At 35.2% G+C, this 24,060-nt stretch overlaps 1 protein-coding gene across 3 annotated transcripts in view; it reads right to left on the reverse strand.

Moving 5' to 3' along the window:
* Positions 1 to 24,060, reverse strand: part of RPS6KC1 (ribosomal protein S6 kinase C1) — a 207,038-nt gene that overhangs the window by 83,371 nt on the left and 99,607 nt on the right. For all 3 annotated transcript variants that reach the window (XM_063114826.1, XM_063114827.1, XM_063114824.1), the window contains one exon: positions 4,763 to 4,878. In XM_063114826.1, the coding sequence (XP_062970896.1) occupies positions 4,763 to 4,878 (116 nt within the window). The remainder of the gene's footprint in view (positions 1 to 4,762; positions 4,879 to 24,060) is intronic.

The raw sequence follows: 24,060 nt of genomic DNA on the forward strand, positions 1-24,060 counted from the left end.
AGGTGATTTTAAATACTATGTGGAAATTAGGTTAGGAAAAAGATATATATAGAATTGGAAAAGCACTAGCCTGATGGGCAAAAAAATGTTCAAATTGGAGAACAGAGGAAAATAAACTTACATACTTACGGTCAGTTTTCACAGGCCTTGAATGCTAGGAAGAAATGTCTACATTCTCTTCTCCAGTCTAGACAACAAGTTTTTGTATGAGAAATAACCCAATGAAAATAGTGATTTAGTAACGTTACTCCCGCAAGTATGGGAACAGTGAAATTATAATGGGGGAAGAACAAGGGCAAAGTGATTGCTAAAGTTCTATTTCTACTTTTACTTTCTATAAAAGTTTAAGATCAGAAAAATGAACAAAGAACGATCATGAAATACAATCATCAATAAAGTCATGTATTTCTTATATGCACATTTAAATTGGGTAAAATCCTACAGATCTATTCCTTTCTTCAGATGGTAAAAGGAAACATAAATCCACACAATTTTAAGAACAGAAAGAGACCTTAGAGATCAAGTCCAATATTTTCATTTTTTTTCAGATGAGAAAACTGGGAAGCAGCAAGGTTAAGCAATCTAAGATGACAAAACCAGGTAATATATAAGAAGGGACTAAATCTTACTTATAAAATAATATAACACTGTTAGGGAAAACTTCAGCCCATTGCTATCAAGGGGAAGGGAGCAGTGTATATTTCTAGGCAACATGGTTGATTTCCTTGATGAAAATTAAGATTTTCACTTACATTTATTAGCTACTATGGCAGATGATGAAGCAGCAGCTGTATTCATCTATACCAGGACTAAAGACGGAGATGAGAGAGGAGTGGGGAGAGGCAAGAATATACCCAGAGATGGCAAGTACATATCACTCATCTTGCAGGCCCCATTCCAGAAGCCTCTGTTAATCCCACCTTCTGTCTCACAACTCTTCTCAATACAGTGCTCCTGGCAGCCACTACTTAGATTAGTTAGCACAACTGTTAAAACCTACTTACTATTCCTGTTCTACCATTCCCTAAAAGGCTATGAAAGCTTACCTTGGTTTGTGTTTTAGGGTTGCTGTTTTTTTCAAAGTTGCTGTTTAACCAGCCCACAGTCTTTTTCACTTACTATTCTCTGTTCTCAGTGATATCTCTTTCTATTCTTACAATCTGTTGATGCAGTGCTTCTCGAACTTCAATGTGTATGTGCATCACCTGAGGACCACGTTAAAATGGAGATTCTGACTCAGTAGATCTAAGGTGGGAGCCTGAGATTCTGCATTTCCAACAACCTCCCAGGTGACGCTGATGCTGCTAGTTCACCAATCACACCTGGAGTAGAGTTAGCTACTCCTCTTCAAACAACCTGAGAGAGTGTCACCATTACATTTAGGGGGAAATAAGTAATCAAGAGCAAAAGGAAAGCACTCTACAAAGAATGTATAAAGAACTCACACTCTGAACACTGATATCTAAATACACAGAGTTCCTGAACTTGGCTTCATCCACAGATCTTAGGCTTTGCAAAGATTTTCATGGGCAACCTACTAACCCTAATAGCCACTCTCCCAAGCCTCACTTAGGTCACATTTCAAGCCTGACACTTACTGCCATCCTATTATTGATTTAGAATGCCCCAATTGCCATCTGTTTAGCCCATGTCTCACTGAGGGTGAAACAATATTCGTTTTAAAATATTTTCTAAAGAAAAATGGAGAAATGCCAACTAATAATACCAGCCAACAAAAGGCACAATAAAAAAATACTTTCAATATTACTATAGCAGATGTACTCAAAATCTACAAAACATCCAGGAAAGGCATATACTCTACACATTAATTTTCATTCATACCTTATAACTGCATGATAAAAATGTATTTATTCACACTTTAGAAACTACACAATCTTTTACATCCTAAAATTACATTATTTACTGTCCTTTTCTAAATTTCATTGATCTTCAGTTTAAAATTCCTACAATTAAAAATAGCAAAAATGTTATTTTAAGTCCTTTCCAGGGAAATCCCCTTTTATTATTAATTTTTAAATCATTCAGTCATTTATAATATTTTTTTTAAAAAAGAAAGAAACCTGTCTCCAGTTAAGATTTCACCTTTACTTCAAACAGAGCTCATTTCCTTTTTATCTAAAACCTGCTCCTTAAATTACTTGGAGCCTTTCAGGAATGAAGAAATGGACAAAAGAAAAGAGGAGAGTGGTTTTTTCTCCCTTCCGTCCTTTTTTGAAAAGGATATTAACATAAATGCCTAGGAAATTTAGAACTTTTATATTTATCTCATAAGAGTCTCTAAAGTTCATAAGCAAAAGCTTTTTAAACCATCACAGAAAACTTGGGTAAAGGGAGTTGTGACTTAGATTGTACTAAAGAAAAAAACAGAAATCAACAAATTAAAAAGCCAAAAAGGATTCCTTCATTTTCTTAATCAGCCAAGCTAGAAAGAAATGTTTGCAAACTGATTCAAGATAGAAATAATATCTGCTTTGCACAGAATTTGAGGTAATAGAGCCTTAGAAATCACTTATACCAATCTTCTCATTGTGCTGGCTGATATTCAAGCCCAAAGAGCATGAAGGATGAGAAACAATGAATTCACCAAGCTAATCACTAACGTCTAAAAGACATTAACTTAAATTATAATTAAGAAAATAATCAAGCATGCCCCTGACCAACAAAGGCCAGGCTTAACAGAATAACATACAAAAGGAAAAATAAAAAGCAAATGCTTACCATAAAAGAAAAACATCCTACTCTCCTCTAGTCCCCTTGCCTAAGAAATGAAAAAAATCCTACATATCGGATTCAGTAGGTACCTCTTTTTACCCTCTCTGGTACAATTCCCCACTATACCACATGGCTCCTACCAGTCTCTCTAACTTCTGTTTCCTTAACTATGTACATATTTGGGTCCTCTATTATGATATAGGATCTGCAACAGCAGAGACTATGTCGTAACCTTTTGTACAACTCCAAAGTATATCTAGTTTTATGCTATATACAGAGTCTTAACAGATGCTTAATGAACTAATATATAATCAGCTTTCCTATATTAGATCTCTTGTTTTACTTTCATTAGAAGGTATGCTTGAAAGGAAATTCTGGCTGTTATACTTCATGGTTCTGTTCTCAAAGTCAAAAACTACACAAGAGGCTTCATATATTTATTAGCTTAAGAAATCATTGCTTCCTTAAAGTACCTGTGGGAAACTATAATGGGGATGCATAAGGAGGGGAACTGAGTAAATAAGTGTAGGGAGAACATTCAAAGTCAACATTAATGGACTGACCAGAATATTGGTAATCATGAATCCTTAAAACTTCTAGGACATTTACATACAAAATAGATTTAGTATAACAAGTAAGTTCACAGGGGCCCATGTTATTTAACATTTTTATCAATGCCCCCAAAAATGGAATTGAAAATGTACACATAAGGATAGCACACAAGGAAAGTTGCCAACCCCTGGAAAATGGGAATTGAATTCAAAGTGATGTTTAAATACTCCCACTTAAAAAAGATAACATTCAATAGTGAGAATAATATGACTAAAACAACAATAATAGAGAATAGGAAAAGATTAGCAAACAGAATGTAGAAGAGTCACAGTAATTCATAATCTGAAAATGAGTCAGCAGAATACACAATGTTATTTAAAACATAATCATTATGTTACAGCAAGAAACATCAGTATATTACTTCCAAGTTGGAATATAACCTTTTTGTTCTACAGCAAATGATCAAACACTTATCACCAAAAATTCTCAGAATACAATATTATATACTAATTAGCAACCTTTTGATAACTGCATTTTGAAACAGTATACGAAGGGGAAATGAAGAATGGGGCTAAAATTTATTAAGCTAGCCTCTGGCTTCTAGACTTGTCTGTGTGCTAGGCAGGCACTGTGTGTGTGTGTGTGTGTGTGTGTGTGTCCATATTTATGAGTAATTTGTGTGTGTGTGTGTGTGTGTGTGTGTGTGTGTGTGTGTGTCCATATTTATGAGTAATTTTTGTTACCTTCATTTAATCCTGATAACTACCCAGTGCAAGGAATTATTATCTTCATTATACCAATATAGACACCGACAAGTGGGATTAAGCATTTTATCCAATATTTTATGGCTTCAAGTGATGGAGTTTTATATGAACAAGGCTGTCTGACTCTTAGTTCAAATAAGAAAATAAACCAAACAATTTTGCTCATCTCTAAAAGATACGAGCCTTAGATTACATCAAAAATAACTTAGTTTGATACAAAGAAAAAAAGTTTCTTCCAGAAATTTGCCAAATCCAGATAGATATGATATAAAAACAATAATAAATCACAATTATTTCTAATGTTTTAAGTGTTCATCTGTCTTTTAGACAAGACTAGGGATAGTCCCAAATAACCTAAATATCCCTGCTAATACTTGTAGGACTTACGCTTAGAATTAGTAAAACTGTACAGGAATTATACAAAAATCACAATTAAACTTTAAAAAGTTCAAATACAGACATATCATAACAGCATCTATGGTCATTCTACAGATGGGGAGATTAAGGGTACTGCAAGGAACCAACAAAGAGCCAAAAAAAGGAGAAAGCAACACCTGTTTTATTCCACTTTTGGTGGTTTGCTATGATGCTTTTTTTCCCATCAATAACTTTTAAGAAAATTATTAATAAAATTCCAAAGGCCAAAATTCTCAAGCATTCTAATTAGAAATAAAGCTGAGAGACAAGACAGTAAAACAAAACATAAGACATACCTGACATATATCATCAAGTTGAGGTTTTCCATAAAGGCCAGAGATATTTTCTGCCCGCATGAGATACTCTGCTGTTCTTCTCTTCACAGCTTCTCGACGGGTAGGGCTTGACTCACCTAAAAGTACAAAAGAAAAGTCTGGACATGTGAAAAATAAATAAACTTTCTTTTATCAAATCTGAAGGTTAACTTCCTTTCACCCAATTTACTGCTTATTCACATTTCTGACTGAAATGAAGAGATACTCAAAATTGGAAAAGACCTGAAAGTTAGTAATATCAATGAGGTCTAAATATCACACCCATGAATTTCATTTGCCCAAATTGTAACACTCTCCTATTTAAATTTGCACTGAAAACTTGATGTATTTTAAGAGGAGTCAAATATATAAGAAATATAGTGTAAAAGGCTCTGAAGACAACTAGCCCTCATCCAGACAGTATACTGTTATCCAACTCAACAAGTAGGAACAAATGCAACAAATGTTTAATATGAGATGTGATTTGGAATTGATATGTGGTGAGCTATGTAGCAGTACCACCAAACTAGAGAATAAAACTATTTATATAACTGTATTAGTCTGTTGCCGTTGCTTATGACAAAACATCTGGTACTGGGTGATTTAGAAAGAAAACGAAATTTATTGCTTACAGGGCCGGCCTGTGGCTCACTCGGGAGAGTGCGGTGCTGATAACACCAAGGCCACGGGTTCGGATCCCATATAGGGATGGCCGGTTTGCTCACTGGCTGAGCATGGTGCTGACAACACCAAGTCAAGGGTTAACATCCCCTTACCGGTCATCTCTTAAAAAAAAGAAAAAAAAAAGAAACTTATTGCTTACAGTTTCAGAGGCTGGGAAGTCCAAAGTCCAGAGAACACATCTGGTGAGGGTCTTGGCAGTGGCAACAGTGACCCAGGGGTCTCATGTGGCAGAAAAATGGCAGAGCAGAGTGAAACTAATCTCTCATGCACTCTTCCTTTTAAAGCCCTCGGAACCACACCCCTGACCACGATTGTTAATCCATTCACTACAGCATGGTCCTACAATCTCTCTTCAAGGCCCGACTGTTCAATTACCATAATGGGATTTCTCACCCTCAACAGTTACAGTGGGGATTAAATTTGGGGGGTACACTCGACCCAAGGCAATAATCCTGAATTCACTCTAGTTGATTTTTGTAAGCTTCATGGTTATTATATTAGTGATAAGTTGTCAACTACCTTACAACTGAAAACAAGAATGTGATTGAATCCATATAATATAAAATTATGTGAAAGTGAACAAGTTATTTACCCTTTTTGGGTCTCAGTTTCCCTAAACAAAGGGTATTCAAAGTGGCTTCAAAGAACTCCTCAAGACTTCAAAAAAGAGGTGGTTAATGTGCTCTCTCCTCTTCAGAATAGGATAATTTTATATAATAGACTAAATTACAGCATTCCATCTGAAGAAAGGATTCCATGGATGAAAGCCAAAAAGTTTGAAAACCAGTATACTATATGATCTCTAAAGTTCCTTTCATAAATACTATTCTATGATATTCTATACCATTCATGACTCATTTTTATCAAAGCACTTAATACATAGTGCTGTTTTCACAATTCACTCTATGAATCTTCTGAATGAAGTTAACCAAGAAAGCAAGTATCAGATAGTAAAAAGTGCCCTGGATTACCTTCCAAAAACCCTGGTTGGTTATCTAAATTCTGGCTCTGCCTCTCATTAGTCACGTGACCTATGATAAGTCATCTCAACTCTCCAAACCTCTTCCTCATTCCCTAAAGTGGAAATATGTGGGGATTAAAGGACACAATATTCATAGAAGGTACAATGGAACCAGTCATATAGGAAGCACTAAACTGTGAAATTTTTAAACCTTGGTTTTTCTCTTCAAACCAAATCCTACAAAATAATGTTTCCTGGTTTGCTGAACTGAATTGTAATAAAGCAAATATTTTTCCCCAAAAGACTAATCATGGAAATCCTCTTATTTCTGCCTGGAACAGCATCTTTTCCTACTTCTTCTGGAAAATGACTGTTCCTCCTCGCCTTCATACTCTTCTATTCCTTCCCCCCATAACTAACCATGTGGTTTGAATAAAAGCTGCTATCTTGTTTCAGATATCTGTTTCTCTAGTCACCAAGATCTAGTTAGCCAAGAGTGGACTTCGCTGTCACAAGCTGGGCCAATCACAGAACCCTACCCTCCTGGCCATAGTTGGAGAAGGGAAGAATTGGTACTGCACAAACTGGAACTTCTCTGTTATTGAAGCTGTAAATAAATGGACTGGACACTGCCAGCAGTTTCTGCTGCTACAAAGAAAAAAAAACTGAAATAAGGAACTTGACAAAGACAGAAACAGATATGGGAGACCAAAAAAATGAAAAAGAAAAAGAAAGAAAGAAAGAGGAAGAGAAGAAAACCAGTGTTTCCAAGGTCCTTGATTTCAGGTGAACCTACATCCCCGCCTTTCTTTGTCTAAGGTAGTTCAAATTTGTATTTTGGCCAAGCAAACCAAAGAATCCTGACTGAATACAGACCTCAAAGAAAAACTGCAACAAAATTGGGATTGCAATTTTGCTAAATAATCTTCCTTCCACAGCTTTTACATGAGTATTCCATTGCTTCTCTCCTTAATGAGTAATTCATAAATATACCTGGTCTTGGTGGGGGGAAAACCTCTATTGCTTTTTAATTGTGTAACAATCTACATTTATTAATTCCCCAACTCCTCAAAGCTCAATTAAAATGTCAGTATGCTTCTGCCTCTGTCCTTAAAATTTACTTTCTAAACCCAAGGTTTTAGAGGGTTATTCTATTCAGTTGAAAAATGGGTATAATCTATCTGTGAAAATCACCTAAATAACTATAACATATTTTGAAGATAAAATGTGCCACATAAATAACAGCTATTCACTATTTCAACACACTGCTAGTTCTTTGGTTTAGGGTTTACTATTTTGGGACGCTGCTATTCCCATTACCATTAGTTCTCATTTCAGGTATGCCATTCAAGCCCTAATTTAAACCCCCATTTAGAATTTTTGATTCACCTTAGGCTCAACTCTGATAGAAAATGTGGCAATTTAGTTTTTCAATTCAGTGTGTTTAAGCTTTAAGAAAGCTTCGAAATTTGCTTTATTCAAAAAAATCAACTTTCCTCATAAAATACCTTGAAATTCAAAAATGCCAAGATTATGGAACAGCTAGTTAAAGCTACAGTTAAAACCATATTTTGGGGCCGAACCCGTGGCTCACTTGGGAGAGTGCAGCCCTGGGGGCGCAGCGGCGCTGGGAGCGCCGAGGCCGCAGGTTCCTAATATAGGGATGGCGGGTGCGCTTACTGGCTGAGCGCAGTGCGGACGACACCAAGCCAAGGGTTACGATCCCCTTACCGGTCACAAAAAAAAAAAACAACCATATTTTGTATTCAAATCACTGCTTTTCAAACTTTTGGTTTTCCTGCTGCTTTTTAAGCAGTCTCCATAGTAACAAAGAAACAAGAACCTGAAGACAGTAGTTGAAATGGACTCCTGCTACTGCTTCCATGGAAACTACAAGGAAGTGATGAGAATGCTAGAAGGCTTTTAAAATGTAACTTTATATACAGACACTATCACTCCTTCCTTATCAGCCCCTGAAAGGGAACGACTGCTGATCAACAGCAACAGCTAAAGATGAAAACAACTTCTTGCAGATTTCTGCTGCTGGATGTTTACTAAGGTTTCTGAGTACCAGAAAAAAAGATGAATATATAGATTTCCAGAATAATTCTAACTGATTAAATTACTGATAAATATGACTTTAAACCGATTTTAATTGATTAAAAATATTTGACTGACTCTAAACTCCTTGGTTTCCTCTCACTTGTTCTTCATTTTAAAACAAACATAAACACATACACAGTCCACAATGACTATTATTCAAGGAAAACAATAACTTCAATCCCATACTAGATCATGTGGCTATTATTTCTTCAGTTACATAGCTAGGTAGACACTTAAGTGCTTTTCAAAGTGGATACATAGTCTATATCTATCCAAAAGTAAACCAATACCTTCAACGAGTTTCTCTACATTTCTGTCAATCACTCAGATACAGCAAGAATTTTCACTGGGCTTTGGCATTCGAAAGAGAAAAACTGTTCCCATTATTTAATAACCTTTACGTCAAAAAGTTCTGGCATATCATAAAAGATGTCTTATGTGGCCTGTGACAACCTGTATTTCTTTACTCCACTTTCTCAATTCCTGATCAGGAAGAAGGATAGATATAGGGTGATTCCAGAGTATGAGCTGTGAAATGATTGGGTGCAGCTGAGTAGATATAAAGAGAAATGCCAAAGTTGTCACGAAATTTATAGAACACTGGACTATCTATCCTCCATTTCTCAGGGCATAACTCTGACTTCAGTAACTAAAAGAAGTTTTATAAAACGCCTGGTCTACAGATAATAGAATATGGAAATTCTCTCTTATCCAATAAACCACCACCATTTGGCACCCCTCCATTATATCATTATCTATTTACAAGAGATATATTTCCTCAACTTTACAATTAAGAAAATTAAGGCTCAGGAATGTGACACGTCTTTCTCAGTCACATATTTAATATAAGAGCCTGAACCTAAACCAGGTCTTACACCATACTTCAGAGTACTTGCCATTATTCTAAGTTACCTTTCAATATAAATAAAAGTAACTGAATTTGAATTTGATTATTCTACTGTCTCTGAGTAGAACAAGAAAAATACAGAGCACAAGACAAGTACAGGTGGGTATGAGAAGACACATGAAGAGAAAATAAACATAAGAAACTGAGAACGGTGCTTGTCAGATAACATAGCAGAGTAGAAACAGAGAGGAGAGAGGCTCAAGATGATAGACACACAGGAAAGTTAGGACTACAAAGAGGTATATTTCACACTGAGTAAAAGAGAATAGACCTTTCTGAGAAAAACTGGTCTCCAAAATTGGTTACCCAAAGATTTATCTGGAAAACAAAGGCCTTTTCTCATTTACCCATTAAAAGGAAAAAAGAAAAAAAGGCAGTTCTACTCTGGGAACTAATAAAAATCAATTTCACAACCTAGAATAAAAAGTTCTTCTAGGTCTGCTATTCTACCCTTAGTCACTAAAAAGAATATAGCTAACACCCTCATCACTTGCTCAATAAGAGAAAAGCAATGCTAGAGGAAGAATGACCAATTTAGACTATATCTATATTTCATGGGAAATTTTAAGGAATTTTTAAGGATATTTTGACTATACTTGATTTTCACCACATGGACAGAACTTAATCCCCACATACAAGTCTACTCCGTCACATCTTATATTCTAATCTTTATTTCTCTACTGCACAAATCCTCTCCAACAGGTTCTATGCTGCTGTGCTTAGTCAAGCATGCTTGATTTCATTCAGACTTACCACGTTAGAAAGAATATCCAAATCAATCTGGGTTTGCCGGAATGAGTTTTTGTTTATTGTTACTTTTTTTTTTTTTTAAACAACTTCAGTTACATAAAAGAATACTCCTGTTTGAGATGGCCTTGGTAGTTACAGTTGTTTTTTTTTTTTTTTTCTTAAGTGCTGATTTATTATATTTAATGGTGTTTTGTTCTTTTCAGGTATAGTCCACCATTTCTGCCTTCTGCTAAGTGTTCTGACAACAAAAAGCAACCTTGAGAAGAACAGTAATTTACAGTTCCACACATCTACCACAACTCTGAAGCCATCAACCTTTCAGTGTATAACATGAACCGGTCAGTCAGGGAATCTGCTTCCATTTACAATTTAGCCAACCCCGTATTAATGTTTTTTCAAAGCCAAATGTTATGTGACCCCTAGAAGTTCAGAGTCACCAAAGAATAGTAAAAGCAAAAGTCAAAATAATATTCACACCCAGGCATTACCTCAATTATGATTGCTTTCAGTGTGGTTAAACAGTTTGTCTACTATCAGTAATACTGAATGAAAACTAGCACATGATTAAATCAGTGTTAAATGCCTACAAAGGCAGGCTTCTCTTAGATCCAACAATTTCTTTCTGCTCCCTAACCTATTTTTGTTTTGCAATTTTAAGAGTACCCAAAAGACTTATCAATTACTCCCTTCAGAAATACATTGCCTGGCCAGTCTCTCAGTGATGATAAACCCTTGTCTTAATAATAATAATAATAATAATAATAATAGTAAAGATAGTCCCCTAAGTTTCCCGTAGGGTCTAAAGTCAAATGGCTTTTGAAAGATTAGGATAAAAAGATTAAAAAGAGCTGATGACAGATAGTGAAGAAAAAAGGAATAAAAAATCAAAACCAAGGAGCTAAAGTTTTACCTTATGAGATTAAGATAGGGGAAAATTAGGAAATAAAATTCCACATAAATTAAGAACTGCTTATCTGCCATACTGGTAAATATGGAAAGTCCCCCAATCCCCAAAAAGGTTTTTGCTCATTCCTTCACTGGCTAAAAGAAACATCTTAAGAGAAGTAGCAAATCTATGGAAGAATCTAGAGTCCAACAATTGTTTTCTTGATGCCATGATATTGATTCACATATTTTTCCTATGAGATGAAGTAAATTGATCAAAAGAATTACTGATCACAAGCAGTTTATTATTCTCAATCCTAGAAGTTTCACAAACTCCTTTAATACATCCCCTACTTTAAAAATTAAATTGACTTAGTGTATCAGAATTAGAACACACCACTCTATTCCATCTTTCTTCAGACTGCTTTAACATGAGATATAAATTGCCACATTTAAACAAAACTCAAAAGAATGTGTGAAGCAATACTTCTAGAGCATATCATATCTGAAACCAATTTCTGTATGACAAAGAAAATCCTCCCCACCAACTAACTTTCTTTAAGCCACTGGAGTGAAAAAGTTCTCCAGACCACTATTCCTACCTCTCCTGCCCCCACTCTTTCAAGAGAGATGCCTAATAGTTACGGAGTTATCTATTATGCTCCAGGTGCATAGTCATCTCAATGTTTCTAGTCATCTCAGTACTGTCATAGAACATTATATGTAGAAGACCTTCTATAAAATTTTATTAAACTAATGAATGGACAAGTAAATGAATTACCTTCCACCACTATCACAAGGTCTAATAACAATAACTTTATACCTATGGACACCTCAATTACCTCTCTGTAGAAGGATAGTTAGTGACTTTCTCTAATTAAACAAGTTACATAAAATGCATGTCGAGAAAGGTATTTATGTTTATTGTCTTCACCACCTATGTAGCTGAATGCATAAAAAAAGGAATACAGGGAAACACAGTCCAAAAGTGGTATGATTAGACTGAAAAAAGAACCTACATTTTGGTTTTATTTTATGAAAAATTGTCATAACAGTATCAACAAAGAAAATACAGCACAGATATTCTAAGCAATTATAAACCATTGAGTAAAAAGAATGAAGTCTACAATTTTTTATTGTTTAACAGTTACAATTTTAAAAGATGCATTTCTTAAAAGTTTGTAAAAGTATAATATGACTGCACAATAACATGGTTATATTTCAAATGAAACACACTTTCAGACCACTAATGGCAACATAGTATCTGAGAAAAAAACATTTGCATTTTCAATATTTCATAACATAGAATAGATAAGCTGAACTTCTGTAAAACTTACACATAACTTAAAGTCTAATTATAAAATATAAGAAGCTGTTAAGTTATATAAAACTGTGTAACTCAACTGCCTAATAACAGTAGTTTTCCATTTATGGGGTTTTTTGTTTGTTTGTTTCATTTGGTTTATTTTAAAACCAAAATACTACAGTTAAAATACTACCAAGACACTACAGTTCTGATCAGAATCAAGGATTTTTCAGTAAGCATAGAGATTAAACCAGCCCTCTCAATTAAATGTTTTTAAACTGTGTTGCTAAAGATATAAAAATGTGGTAATACTGATGACAGAGATCTTCTAATAAAAAAAAAAAAACCCTTAGAGAGTCCTCATCTATCTCTCTGCTTTTGCTACAGAGCAGCTGTGCCTTGCACAGATTCACATGAATGAAAATATTTAGATGAGAAACCACCCACTTAGTTTATTTTCCATATGACTTTCCTGTAATTATTTTGTAAACTGTTCACACAACAATACATAAAAACATCTGCAAAAACAGGTAATTAATGTGTCAAGCCAAACTAATGCATTTTTTATGGTGTCCATGCTTCGTCAGCTGTAATTATAACTCTTTTTTAAGCAAATGATGATGTGTTTGTTGCAATGTGCAAGTAGTTATTTTGATGCTCTGTTTACTGTTCATACAATCTGAATATAAAACTCCACAGCTACTCTGCCCCACATCAATGCTTTACCTAGCTTTTGGCTGAAGCAGGAAAGTGGCTCTCTTTTCCAAGCTATAATTTCCAGTAAACGTTTTGTCATTAAAACATGAAACTCTCAATGTAAAAGTTGATACCAAAATAGCCAACAATTCAAGAAGCATATGCCAAACTACTTACTTGACCAGACTTTCTTCCTTCAGTTGTAACTCACTGGGAAATACAGCACTTTACGTCAATAGGCTACAGTATGCTAAGCCTCCTGAGTATTAACAGAAGTTTAAAGTTTAAAAGTTTATTAACATTCTTGTTTTTTATAATACAATATCCATTCCATCTAGATCCATCCAATATATATCTTTGACATGAGACCAACAAATGCAGAACCAAATCTTTTCCAAAATATATTCAATTTATCTTGCTTGAATTCTAACTACATGAGAGATCGCCATCACAACCATTACTACTACTATTATTATTATGCAGTAACTAATATTGTATACTAATAATCATCCTTGGGTGGACATTCCTGAAAGCTCAAGGTATGTGATCTCTAAAGTTCTCTGTTTCTAGGGCTAACAAAATCTAAGATTAAGAAAGAAGCACAGCCCTATAATATTTTTCTAGGGTTCCTGCCCTTTAAAAAGTGTGTGTGTTGGGGGAGGGGAGGGCAATTTTTAAAATATCTGTGGAGACTTAATGTAGTATAGAAAAATCTTGGCAATAAAGAACTCTCATGGAACAAAGTTTTCTGCTCATTTTCATAATCAAATTTTTCACAGATAGTAGAGAATTAGCCCTTAGCGGTCCAAGCTTATTGATACAAATATTTCTAAACTGAGCTACTCCATCCTTAAATAGAATATACTGAAATTAATTTAACTTTGCGTCCCCTGAATATCAGCTACTATGATATGCTACAGGTGTCTAACCACACACTGTGATAATGCTATGTATGTCTATCCCCAACTTGTTCCCCAAAAGATCAGAAAAATATTGTAGCAAATCAAATGACAGTTCCCCAGCTGCCAGGCTTGGATTTTAGATCAAGAGCTTATTCAGGGGAACATGGAGCTGGGTCTGATCAAAACAGAACAGAGCCTAGTTCCAGGGGTGCTAGAGTAAGAAACACATGACCAAGACAAGGAGAGGGAACAAGACAGTTTATTTATTAAAGCTAGAAATCAAACTCAGAGTCAGACTAGCAAGAGGTCTCAATACTGAGTTCCACTACTTACACAGCTACAAATATAAATGTAATAATGCATATTATTAGTGCCATTTCAAATGGCTGAATTCTTCACATGTTCAAACCTTCAGGATTAATACTTGTATACTGACATCACTGTAGAGTAACTGACATACCAGACAGATAAATCTATTTGATATTTCTGAAGCTACCATATTGAATATTAGCTGTTTATTACACAATCTTTGAGATTCAACTTATTGTCACCCCCCCCCCCCCAGGAAGCCTTCCCTGTGGGTCTTCCCCTTCCCTCTGATCAGGAACCCATTTATATGTACTTGTATTAGTCCGTTTTGTGTTGCTATAACAGAAATACCTGAAACTGGGTAATTTATAAAGAAGAGAGGTTTATTTGGCTTACGATTCTAGGACAGCTGCATCCGGCATGGGCCTCAGGCTGCTTCTACTCATGGCGGAAGGTGGCAGGCAGCCAGAGGGTACAAGCAGATTACATGGCAAGAGGAAGCAAGAGAAAGAGAGGGAGAGATGCCAGGGTCTTTTTAAACAACCAGCTCCCGCGGGAACTAACAGAGCAAGAATTCACTCATTAATCCCCCCATCTCTCAGGGAGAGCACTAATCCATGCATGAGGGATCCACCCCCATGACTCAAACAGCTCCTATCACTGCCATATTGGGGATCAGATTTCCACATGAGTTTTGGCGGGGACACACATCCAAACTCTTATCAGTACTATAGAATTATTCTATCATTCAAAAATATTCATAGAGAATTTCTTATTTGCCAGGCACTATGCTAGAAGATACAATGGTGAACAAGAAAATGCCTTGCCTTTGAGGATATTACAGCTACATTAAGATGTAGTCGCTCCCTAAATAATTGCGTAAATACTCATTTCATTGTAAATATGATAAGAATTTGCAGAAAGAAACAGTGTGCAATAACCAAAATGGTCAGGAAATCTGTTGTGGTCTGAGTAGAAGTGAGGAAAAGCTTCTGTGGGGAAATGCCATTGAAACTGAGATATGATGAATAAGGAGTTACCAATGAAGAAGCACAGTAAAGTAATACAAGCAACACAGCTTATGTTAAATTCTAACATGGAAAGAATCGTGGTGCCTTCCAGGAAGTGAAAGAAGGCCACTATGCCTAGAGAAGAGTAGGTGAAGAGAAGTAATTCAAGATGAACCCGGAGAGGGAGGCAGAAGCTAAATCATGCACAGACTTGCAGACTAAAAGAGCTCTGGATTTTATATTAAGAGCAATGGGGTTTTTTAATGAAAAGAAGTGATATCTCAAATTTGATGAACATTCATCTACATATCAAAGAAAGTTAACAAATACCAAGGATACAACAGACACCAAGAAGGATAAACTTGAAGGGATCCTCACTTAGACACATCATAGCCAAACTGTCAAAAGCCAAGACAAAGAGAAAAATCTTAAAAGCAACAAAAGAAAAACATTACTCACTACATACTAGGGAACCTCAACAAGATTAAGAACTGACTTATTATCAGAAAATGGAAGACAGAAGGCAGTGGGATGGCATATTTAAAATGCTAAAAGAAAAAAAAATTGTCAACCAAGAATCCAATATTCAGCAAAACTATCTTTCAACAATGAAGGCAAAATAGACATTCCCAGATAAACAAAGACTGAGAAAATGTGTTGCTAGGAGATCTTCCACACAAGAAATATTTTTAAAAAGGAAATAACGCCAGAGCATAACTCAAACCCAAGCAAAAAAATAAAGAGTGCAAGTAAAAGAACTACTTAGGTAAATATAAAGGACAATGCAAATATATGTTTTATCATTTCTTATAGAAACTGGTTTAAAAGAAAAATGCAGGGCCGGCCCGTGGCTCACTCGGTAGAGTGCGGTGCTGATAGCACCAAGGCCCCGGGTTCGGATCCCATATACGGATGGCCGGTTCGCTCACTGGCTGAGCGTGGTGCTGACAACACCAAGTCAAGGGTTAAGATCCCCTTACCGGTCATCTTTTAAAAAAAAAAAAAAAAAAATGCATTTAAACAGTAATTGTAAAATTACATTGTATGGCTTATATAAAATTTTAACATAAATGACAATAACAGCAAAAAGGAGTGAGAAGGGAAGGGAGCCACACTGAAGCAAAGTTTTCTGTGTATTACTGGAATTAAGGTACTCTTACTCTGAAGTAGAATGTTTTAAGTTAAATGTTAATTACTGTAATCTTCAGAGAAACTCAAGAGAGAGAACACTCAAAATGATATAGTTAAAAAAAAAACAGAGAAAGTAAATGGTACACTAGGAAATATCTATTTACCACATAAGACAGGAGTAGAAGACAAAAAAATAGACATATAAAAAACTAACAAGATGGCAGAAAGAAATCCAACCATATTAATAAACACATTAAATGTATATGGATTACATACACCAATCAAAAGCAGAGATTATTTCTAAGACTGGATTTTTAAAAAATGATTAACTATATCCTGTCTACAGAAGGCACACTTTGATTCAAACAAACAGGTTGAAAGTAAAAAGATGAAATAAGATATAGCATGCAAAAAGTAATCATAAGAAGGATAGAATAGCTATTCCAGTAACCAACAAAATAGATTTTAAGGGGGGGAAAAAAAAAACTAGACATTTTATAATGTTAACAGGTTAAGTTAATCAACAAGATATAACAATTATTAGCATGCATGTACCTAATAACAGAGCCCCAGAACAGATGAAGCAAAAACTGACAGAAACAAAGAAATAGACAACTCAACAATATTAGTCAAAGATCTCAATAACTGCTAGAAGAAAGACACAAAATCATCAATGACATAAAGGACTTGAACAATATTATCAATCAACCTGAACTAATTGACATCTACAGAAAACTCCATCCAGCAACAGAAGAATACACATTCTTTACAAGCATACATGAAACATTCTCCAAGACAGACCACATGCTAGCCCACAAAACAGGTCTCAATAAGTTTAAAACAATTTAAATCAAGCAAAGTATATTCACCAACCATAACAATTAAATCAAAAATTGACAAAAGAAGAGGGCCGGCCCATGGCTCACTTGAGTGATAACACCAAGGCCACCAGTTCAGATCCCTACATAGGAACAGCTGGTTAGCTCACTAGGGAGAGCATGGTGCTGACAACACCAAATCAAGGGTTAAGATCCCCTTACCAGTCATCTTTAAAAAAAAAAAAAAAATCAACAAAATTTGGAAAATCCAAATATTTGAAAATTTAAAAACACATTTCTAAGCAATACATGAATCAAAGAAGAAACTACAAGGGAAACTAGAAATTATTTCAAGATGAATGAAAATAAAAACAATATATCAAAATGCATGGGATGCAACGGCAGTACTTAGAGAGACATTTTTAGCTCTAAGTACCTATACTGGAAAAAAAAAAAAAAAGGTTTCAAATCAAAAACCTAAGCTTCCAACTCTTAAGATGAAATCTAAATTAAATCTAAATCTAAAATTAAAGAGCAAACAACAGAGAAAGAAAAGGGAAGAAGAAACCAATAAAACAGAAAATAGAAAAAATATAGAGAAAAAAATGAAATCAAAACTTGGTTCTTGAAAAGCTCAATAAAATTGATTAATCTTTAGCTAGACCAACCCAGAAAAACAGAAGAGAGAACAATCAAAATAATAAACACATTCATCATTTCCAATTAACAATACTTTATTTTGCCTTCATTTTTGAAAAACATTTCATTGGGAATAGAATTCTCAATTGACAGGGTTTTCTTTCTTTCCCTACATTAAACATGTAGATCAATTGTCTTCTTGCTTGCATTGTTGCCAACAAGAAATCTGACATCATTCTTATCTTTATTCTGTACATGACCTTTTTTTTTTTCCTGCCTTCTTTTAATTTAAAAATTTTCTCTTTATTGCTGGTTTTGAGCAATTTGATTATGATGTGCCTTGGTGTAGTTTTCATGTTTCTTGTGCTTGGGGTTTGATGGGGTTCTTGGGCTTCTGGATTCCTTTTGTCAAATCTGGAAAACTTTCATGCATGTGTTATTTCTTCAAATATTTTGTTCCCCCCCACCCAGCCACCCCTTTCAGGGTCACCATATATTTACATATATGGAAATGTTCTATAGTTCAATGGTGGTGTATTATTTTTGTTTTATTCTTTTATCTCCCCATATTTCATTTCAGATAGTGTCTATTGCTATGTGCTCAAGTTCATTAATCTTTCCTTCTGCAATATCTAATCTGCCACTGTATCAGTCAGTTTTGTGTTGCTATAACAGAACTACCTGAGACTGGGTAATTAATAAGGAAAAGAGGTTTATTTGGCTGACGATTCTGGGACAGCTGCATCTGCCATGGGCCTCAGGCTGCTTCTACTCATGGCGGAAAAATAGCAGGCAGCTGGTGGGTACAAGCAGATCACATGGCAAGAGGAAGCAAGATAGAGAGAGAGAGAGAGAGAGAGGAGGTGCCAGGGTCCTTTAAACAATCAGCTCTCACGGGAACTAAAAGAGCAAGAACTCACTCACTCTCCCTCCTTCCCCAAGGAGCACATTAATCCATTAAAGAGTGATCCATCCCCATGACTCAATCAGTTTCTAACACTGCTACATTGGAGATCAAATTTCCATATGAGTTTTGGAGGGCACAACACAACCAAACTTCATCAGCCACCAATCCCATCTCTTGTATTTTTCACTTCTGATACTGTATATGTCTTCTCTTGAAGTTCAATTTGAGTCTTTTGTAATTCTTTTTTTTTTTTTTTAATTGATTTTTGTTTTGCTTCTTTGGTTTCTCAGTTCAACAGGTTAAGAAGAGCTTAGATTCTATACATTGAAACTGCTCTCCTAAAAAAAAAAATCTGAACATTTGCAAGAAAAAATGTATAGTTTAAAGCCTTTGCCTTTGCTCTAAACTATTAACCCTCTAGATATATGCCAAAATTGCCTGGTTGTTCAAACCTAATGACAGGCTTGAGAATCTGTGATCTGAGCTTTGAATTGACCATCTCCTTGTGATACAATGATCTAATAACTGCTACTCAGGTCAGGGAAAAATAAAGCACTCAAGACGAAAGCTTGCACTGCAAGTCTGTCTACTGCTTCTATACAGATTTCACTGTAATATTCTTTCTTTGATAGCATTCTGAGCCAGTATTAACTCAGGAAGACACTGTTGTAAAAACCAGTAATGATTTTCTTGGGAATATTCCATAGCCTGATAAGGTAAATGAAAATTAAATTAACAAATCTGGCCTAATTGAGATGTTTTATACTTTCACTTTAAAGACAGTTTTCTTGGTCTTTGATACTACACTTATACGTACAGAATACACTAGTAACTAAAAATAACTCAAATTGTAGATGAGATGAAGCAAAAAGTTTCAGAAACTTTTACAAGGAATAATTGATCATAGTCATATTGTAAGATTTCTGAAGAAAATGTAATATATTCAAAACATTAAAAGTGACATAATTTGAAAGAATCCTTTTATTGGAATAAAATCAAAGGTAACTTCCTGCAGTGGACTGAATTGTGTTCCCCCAAAACTCACTGAAGCTTGAATTGTGTCCCCTAAGTTTTATGTATTAGAAACTTGGCCCCCACTGTAATTGTTAAGAGGGTGGGAAATCCTATTATGGCAATCAAAAAGTGGAACCTTGAACAGGTGATTGGATTGTGGGACCATGCAGTAGTGAATGGATTAAAAATGGTGGTCAGGGGTGTGGTTCTAAGGGCTTTAAAAGAAGAGGAGAGTCTGTCTGTCTGTCTCTCTCTCTCTCTCTCTTTCTCCCTCTGCTTTTACCACCTTACAATGTAAGACCCCTGGGTCACCGTCACCATCACCGGATGGACTTTGGACTTCCCAGCCTCAGAAATTGTAAGCAATAGATGTCATTTTTCTTTATAAATCACCCGGTCTCAGTTATTCTGTTATAGCAACACAAAAACAGACTAATATACTTCCTAATCAAATTGCTCATCCCTAATTTGATGAACATTTTACATACACCCAACATTGGGTGGCCAATTTTTCTGCAATTTATGAATGAATAAATGAATTTTATGATGAATCAAAGTTTAGTATTATGAAATCTTGGAAAAAAATTCAACCAAGGTGACACAATATTGTGACATTATTTCTCCTTTAGTTAACCATTACATTCACTTTCATAACTTTCATAACTCTATATATTACAACACTAGTCATATTATCATCCTTATGACTATATCATATCTATATCACACTTTTTTGATTTAACTGAAATGTATTGACTGTACATATTTATGGGATTCAGAGTTATATTTCAATACATATATACAACTGTAGTGATCAAACCAGGGTAGTCAGCAAATTAATCATTGCAAAAATTTATCATTTCTTTGTGATGAGAACATTTAAGCTCCTCTCTTTCAGCCATTTGACAACATACAGTAAAGTATTGTTAATTACAGATGCCTAGCACTACTGTATACCAATAGAACTTATGGAAAACAGTATGGAGGATTTTCAAACCACTTACAGACAGAACTACCATATGATCTAGCAATCCCATTACTGGGTATATATCCAAAAGAAAGGAAACCAACATCTCAAAGGGATACCTGCACTCTCATGTTTATTGCAGCTCTATTCACAATACACAAGATTAGGAACCAACTTAAATGTCCATCAGTTGATGACTGGATAAAGAAAATGTGGATACATATACAGTGGAATACTATTCAGCCATAAAAAAAGAATGAAACTCTGCCATTCGCAGCAGCAAGGATGAGCTTGGAGAAAATTATGCTGTGAAATTAACCAGTAACAGAGAGAGAAATACCACACATTCTCACTAATATGTGGGAGCTCAAAAAATAAAATAAGATGAACTTTTAGAAGTAGAGAGTAAAACTGTGGTTACTAGAGGTGGAAAAGTAGAGGGGGGAGCAGGGATAGTGAGAGGTAGGTTCATGGAAACAAAATTACAGCTAGATAAGAAAAATTAGATCTTTTGTAATTCTTCCATGTCTCAACTTTTTTATATAATGAATACAGTTATGATAAATTTTAAAGTCTTTATCTGATAATTTAAATATCTGTTGTCACTTCTGGTTGGATTTTGATTTACTCATTTTTTCCCCTCATTTAACGTCATACTTTTTCCTGTTTCTTTGCATGAATGGTAATCTTTGACTGGATGCCAGCCATCATGAATTCTATCTTGTTGAGTGGTACATATTTTTCTAACTCCTATCAATATTTTCGAGCTTTGTTCTAGGATGCAGTATATTTCTTGGAAACAACTTGATCCTTTTGGTCTTGCTTTTCAGATTTGTTAGAATGGGCCAAGAGCTATTATTATTCTGCACTATTAGTATTCCTTCTCAGTATTATACAATTACTTTTCCATTACTGAGGTTTTTGAGACTACCTCCTGGAAACCGAAGACTACCTCTTGGCCCTTCGTGAGCATCCAAAATTGTTTCACCTAATCCTTCTGGTGGATCTTTTTGCTGGTCTTAGATAGTTTCCCCATACACATGCCCTAATCAGTACTCTTCTGAATATTCCAGGGGACACTCTGCCCATCTCTGTGCAGTTATCTCCTTTCTAGACAAGACACTGGACTCAGGCAATGATCCTTCATTTCTATTCTGCAAGCTCTAGCTTTGGTCTTCCTAGCCTCTCAACTCCATCTCCTTAACTCAGAGGTTCTGCCAGAATCCATGTGGTTTCCCTCTACCTGGACCAGAGCTTGAAAATTCAAGACCATAAGCTGAGGCAATCACAAGCCTCACCTCATTTGTTTCCTATCTCAGAAACTACTGTCTTTCATCGCCTAATGTCCAGTGTCCTGAAAACCATTGTTAAATACACTTTGTCTGGTATTTTTAGTTGCTTCAGGAAGAAGGATAATTATAGTGCCTATAAGCCATCTTGGTCAGCAGCAGAAATCCTATTTTTAATGTGGCTACTAGAAAATTTAAGTGTACATATATGTCTTACACTATATTTTTATTGCACAATGCTGTTGTATATAGTCACTAAAGTCATGTAATACTGAAATCACCTGACGAGTCTAGGTTAAGGAGACTAAGAAGGTTGAAGACCAAGTCTCAATGAACTTCAGCATTTAAAATTCAAGTGGAAAGGAAGGAGCTAGCAAAGTAGACTTAAGTCAACCTAAGAATTAGAAAGGGTGGTGTCATTGGAATAATAGGAAAGGATTAAGAAAGTAGAGGTTGGATGAAACAGTAACAAAAGATTGTAGACATGTGAGTTAACAAAAGAATCTTAAAATAAGTAACAGCATTGAGAGCCCAGTTAAGATCAGTAACAATGAATTTGCTATCAATCTATCTGTCCAGAATGTGTGGTTTTTTCCCACACATCTGCTCAGGTGTTTGCCTGACAAGGAACTAAGCTGGCCTGGCTTGCTACATTATACTACACAAGTTCTATAATCTATTTCCTCTATAAGTGGATTGCTTTATTTAAAAAGATTATTACTATGTACTGTCACATAGTTGCCTCTTCTCATTATTTGTTCCTTCTAATCTTACTTCCAGTTGCTTGGGCCTTTTATCAACAGTGTAGGTCATGGCATTGTTCCCCCTCCAAGTACCAAACTAATCAACTACAATAAAAAATCCAATTTACTGTTCTTTGTTTCTACTCTCTGCTTTTATATGTCTTGGGTACTCAAAGTCTTTGTTCTTTATTGTTCTACAGTATGCTTTTCTTTTGGGGAAAGGGCTAGCACTGGTCTGGACTCACTCAAGATAACTATTCTACAGCAAGATTTTACTGCATTTGCAGGCTTCCCCACACAAGCTAATAAAATAGGTGTGTTTTAATTCGCAAGAGAATAATTTCATCAAATCCCATTCAATTCAAAAATCAATTTAATCATATGTAGCTATTGCTATTCTGTGATCAATAATTGGTTAACTACCAAAAATAAGGCAGAAACTAAATGGTAAGAAAATTTCCCACAAATGTCAAGTTAATAATGCCATAGAAAGTACTATAAAACCCTTATTTTTCTGACATATCAAGTGCCCCCATTTCAAGACCCTATATTAAAAATATTAAAAAGGCAGGGTAGTTTGCCATAAAGAAAGCCTCAACAAATTTCAAAAAACTGGAATCATTCAGCCTAAGTTCTTTGAATGCCATGGAATTAAGCTAGAAATCAGTAACAAAACAATAATTAGAAAAACTCCATTTGCTAGAAAATTAAACAATATATTTATGACATACTTTAAAGTAATTCACAAGTGCAGTAGGAAGAATAATGAATGGACCCCAAAGATGTCTATTTCCTAAGCCCAGAATCTGTGAGTATGTTTCTTTATTGGCTACAGGGACTTTACAAATGTGATTAAGGTTAACAAGGCACAATTATCCTGGATTATACAAATGCGCCCAATGAATCATAAGTGTCTTTAAAATCAGATAACGTTTCCTGGCTGAGGATCAGAGTGAGATGCAACTACAGAAGAACAAGCAGAGAGGTGCAACCTTGCTGGCTTGGAAGATGGAGGATGGGGACCATAAGCCAAGGCATGTGGGTGTCCTCTAGAAGCTAGAAAAGGCAAGGAAACAGACTCTCTCCCCTAGAGTTTGAAAAGAACACAGCGCTGTTCACACCTGGATTTTAGCCCAGTGAAACTCATGTCAGATTTCTAATCTACAAAACCATGAAGTGATAAATTTGTGTTGTAAGTTGCTATGGTAATTTGTTACAGCAGTAATGGAAAACTAATAAAATAGGATAAAGAAAAAAAACAG

Source organism: Cynocephalus volans, chromosome 11 (genome assembly GCF_027409185.1).
Source record: "Cynocephalus volans isolate mCynVol1 chromosome 11, mCynVol1.pri, whole genome shotgun sequence".
Classification (NCBI taxonomy): domain Eukaryota; kingdom Metazoa; phylum Chordata; class Mammalia; order Dermoptera; family Cynocephalidae; genus Cynocephalus; species Cynocephalus volans.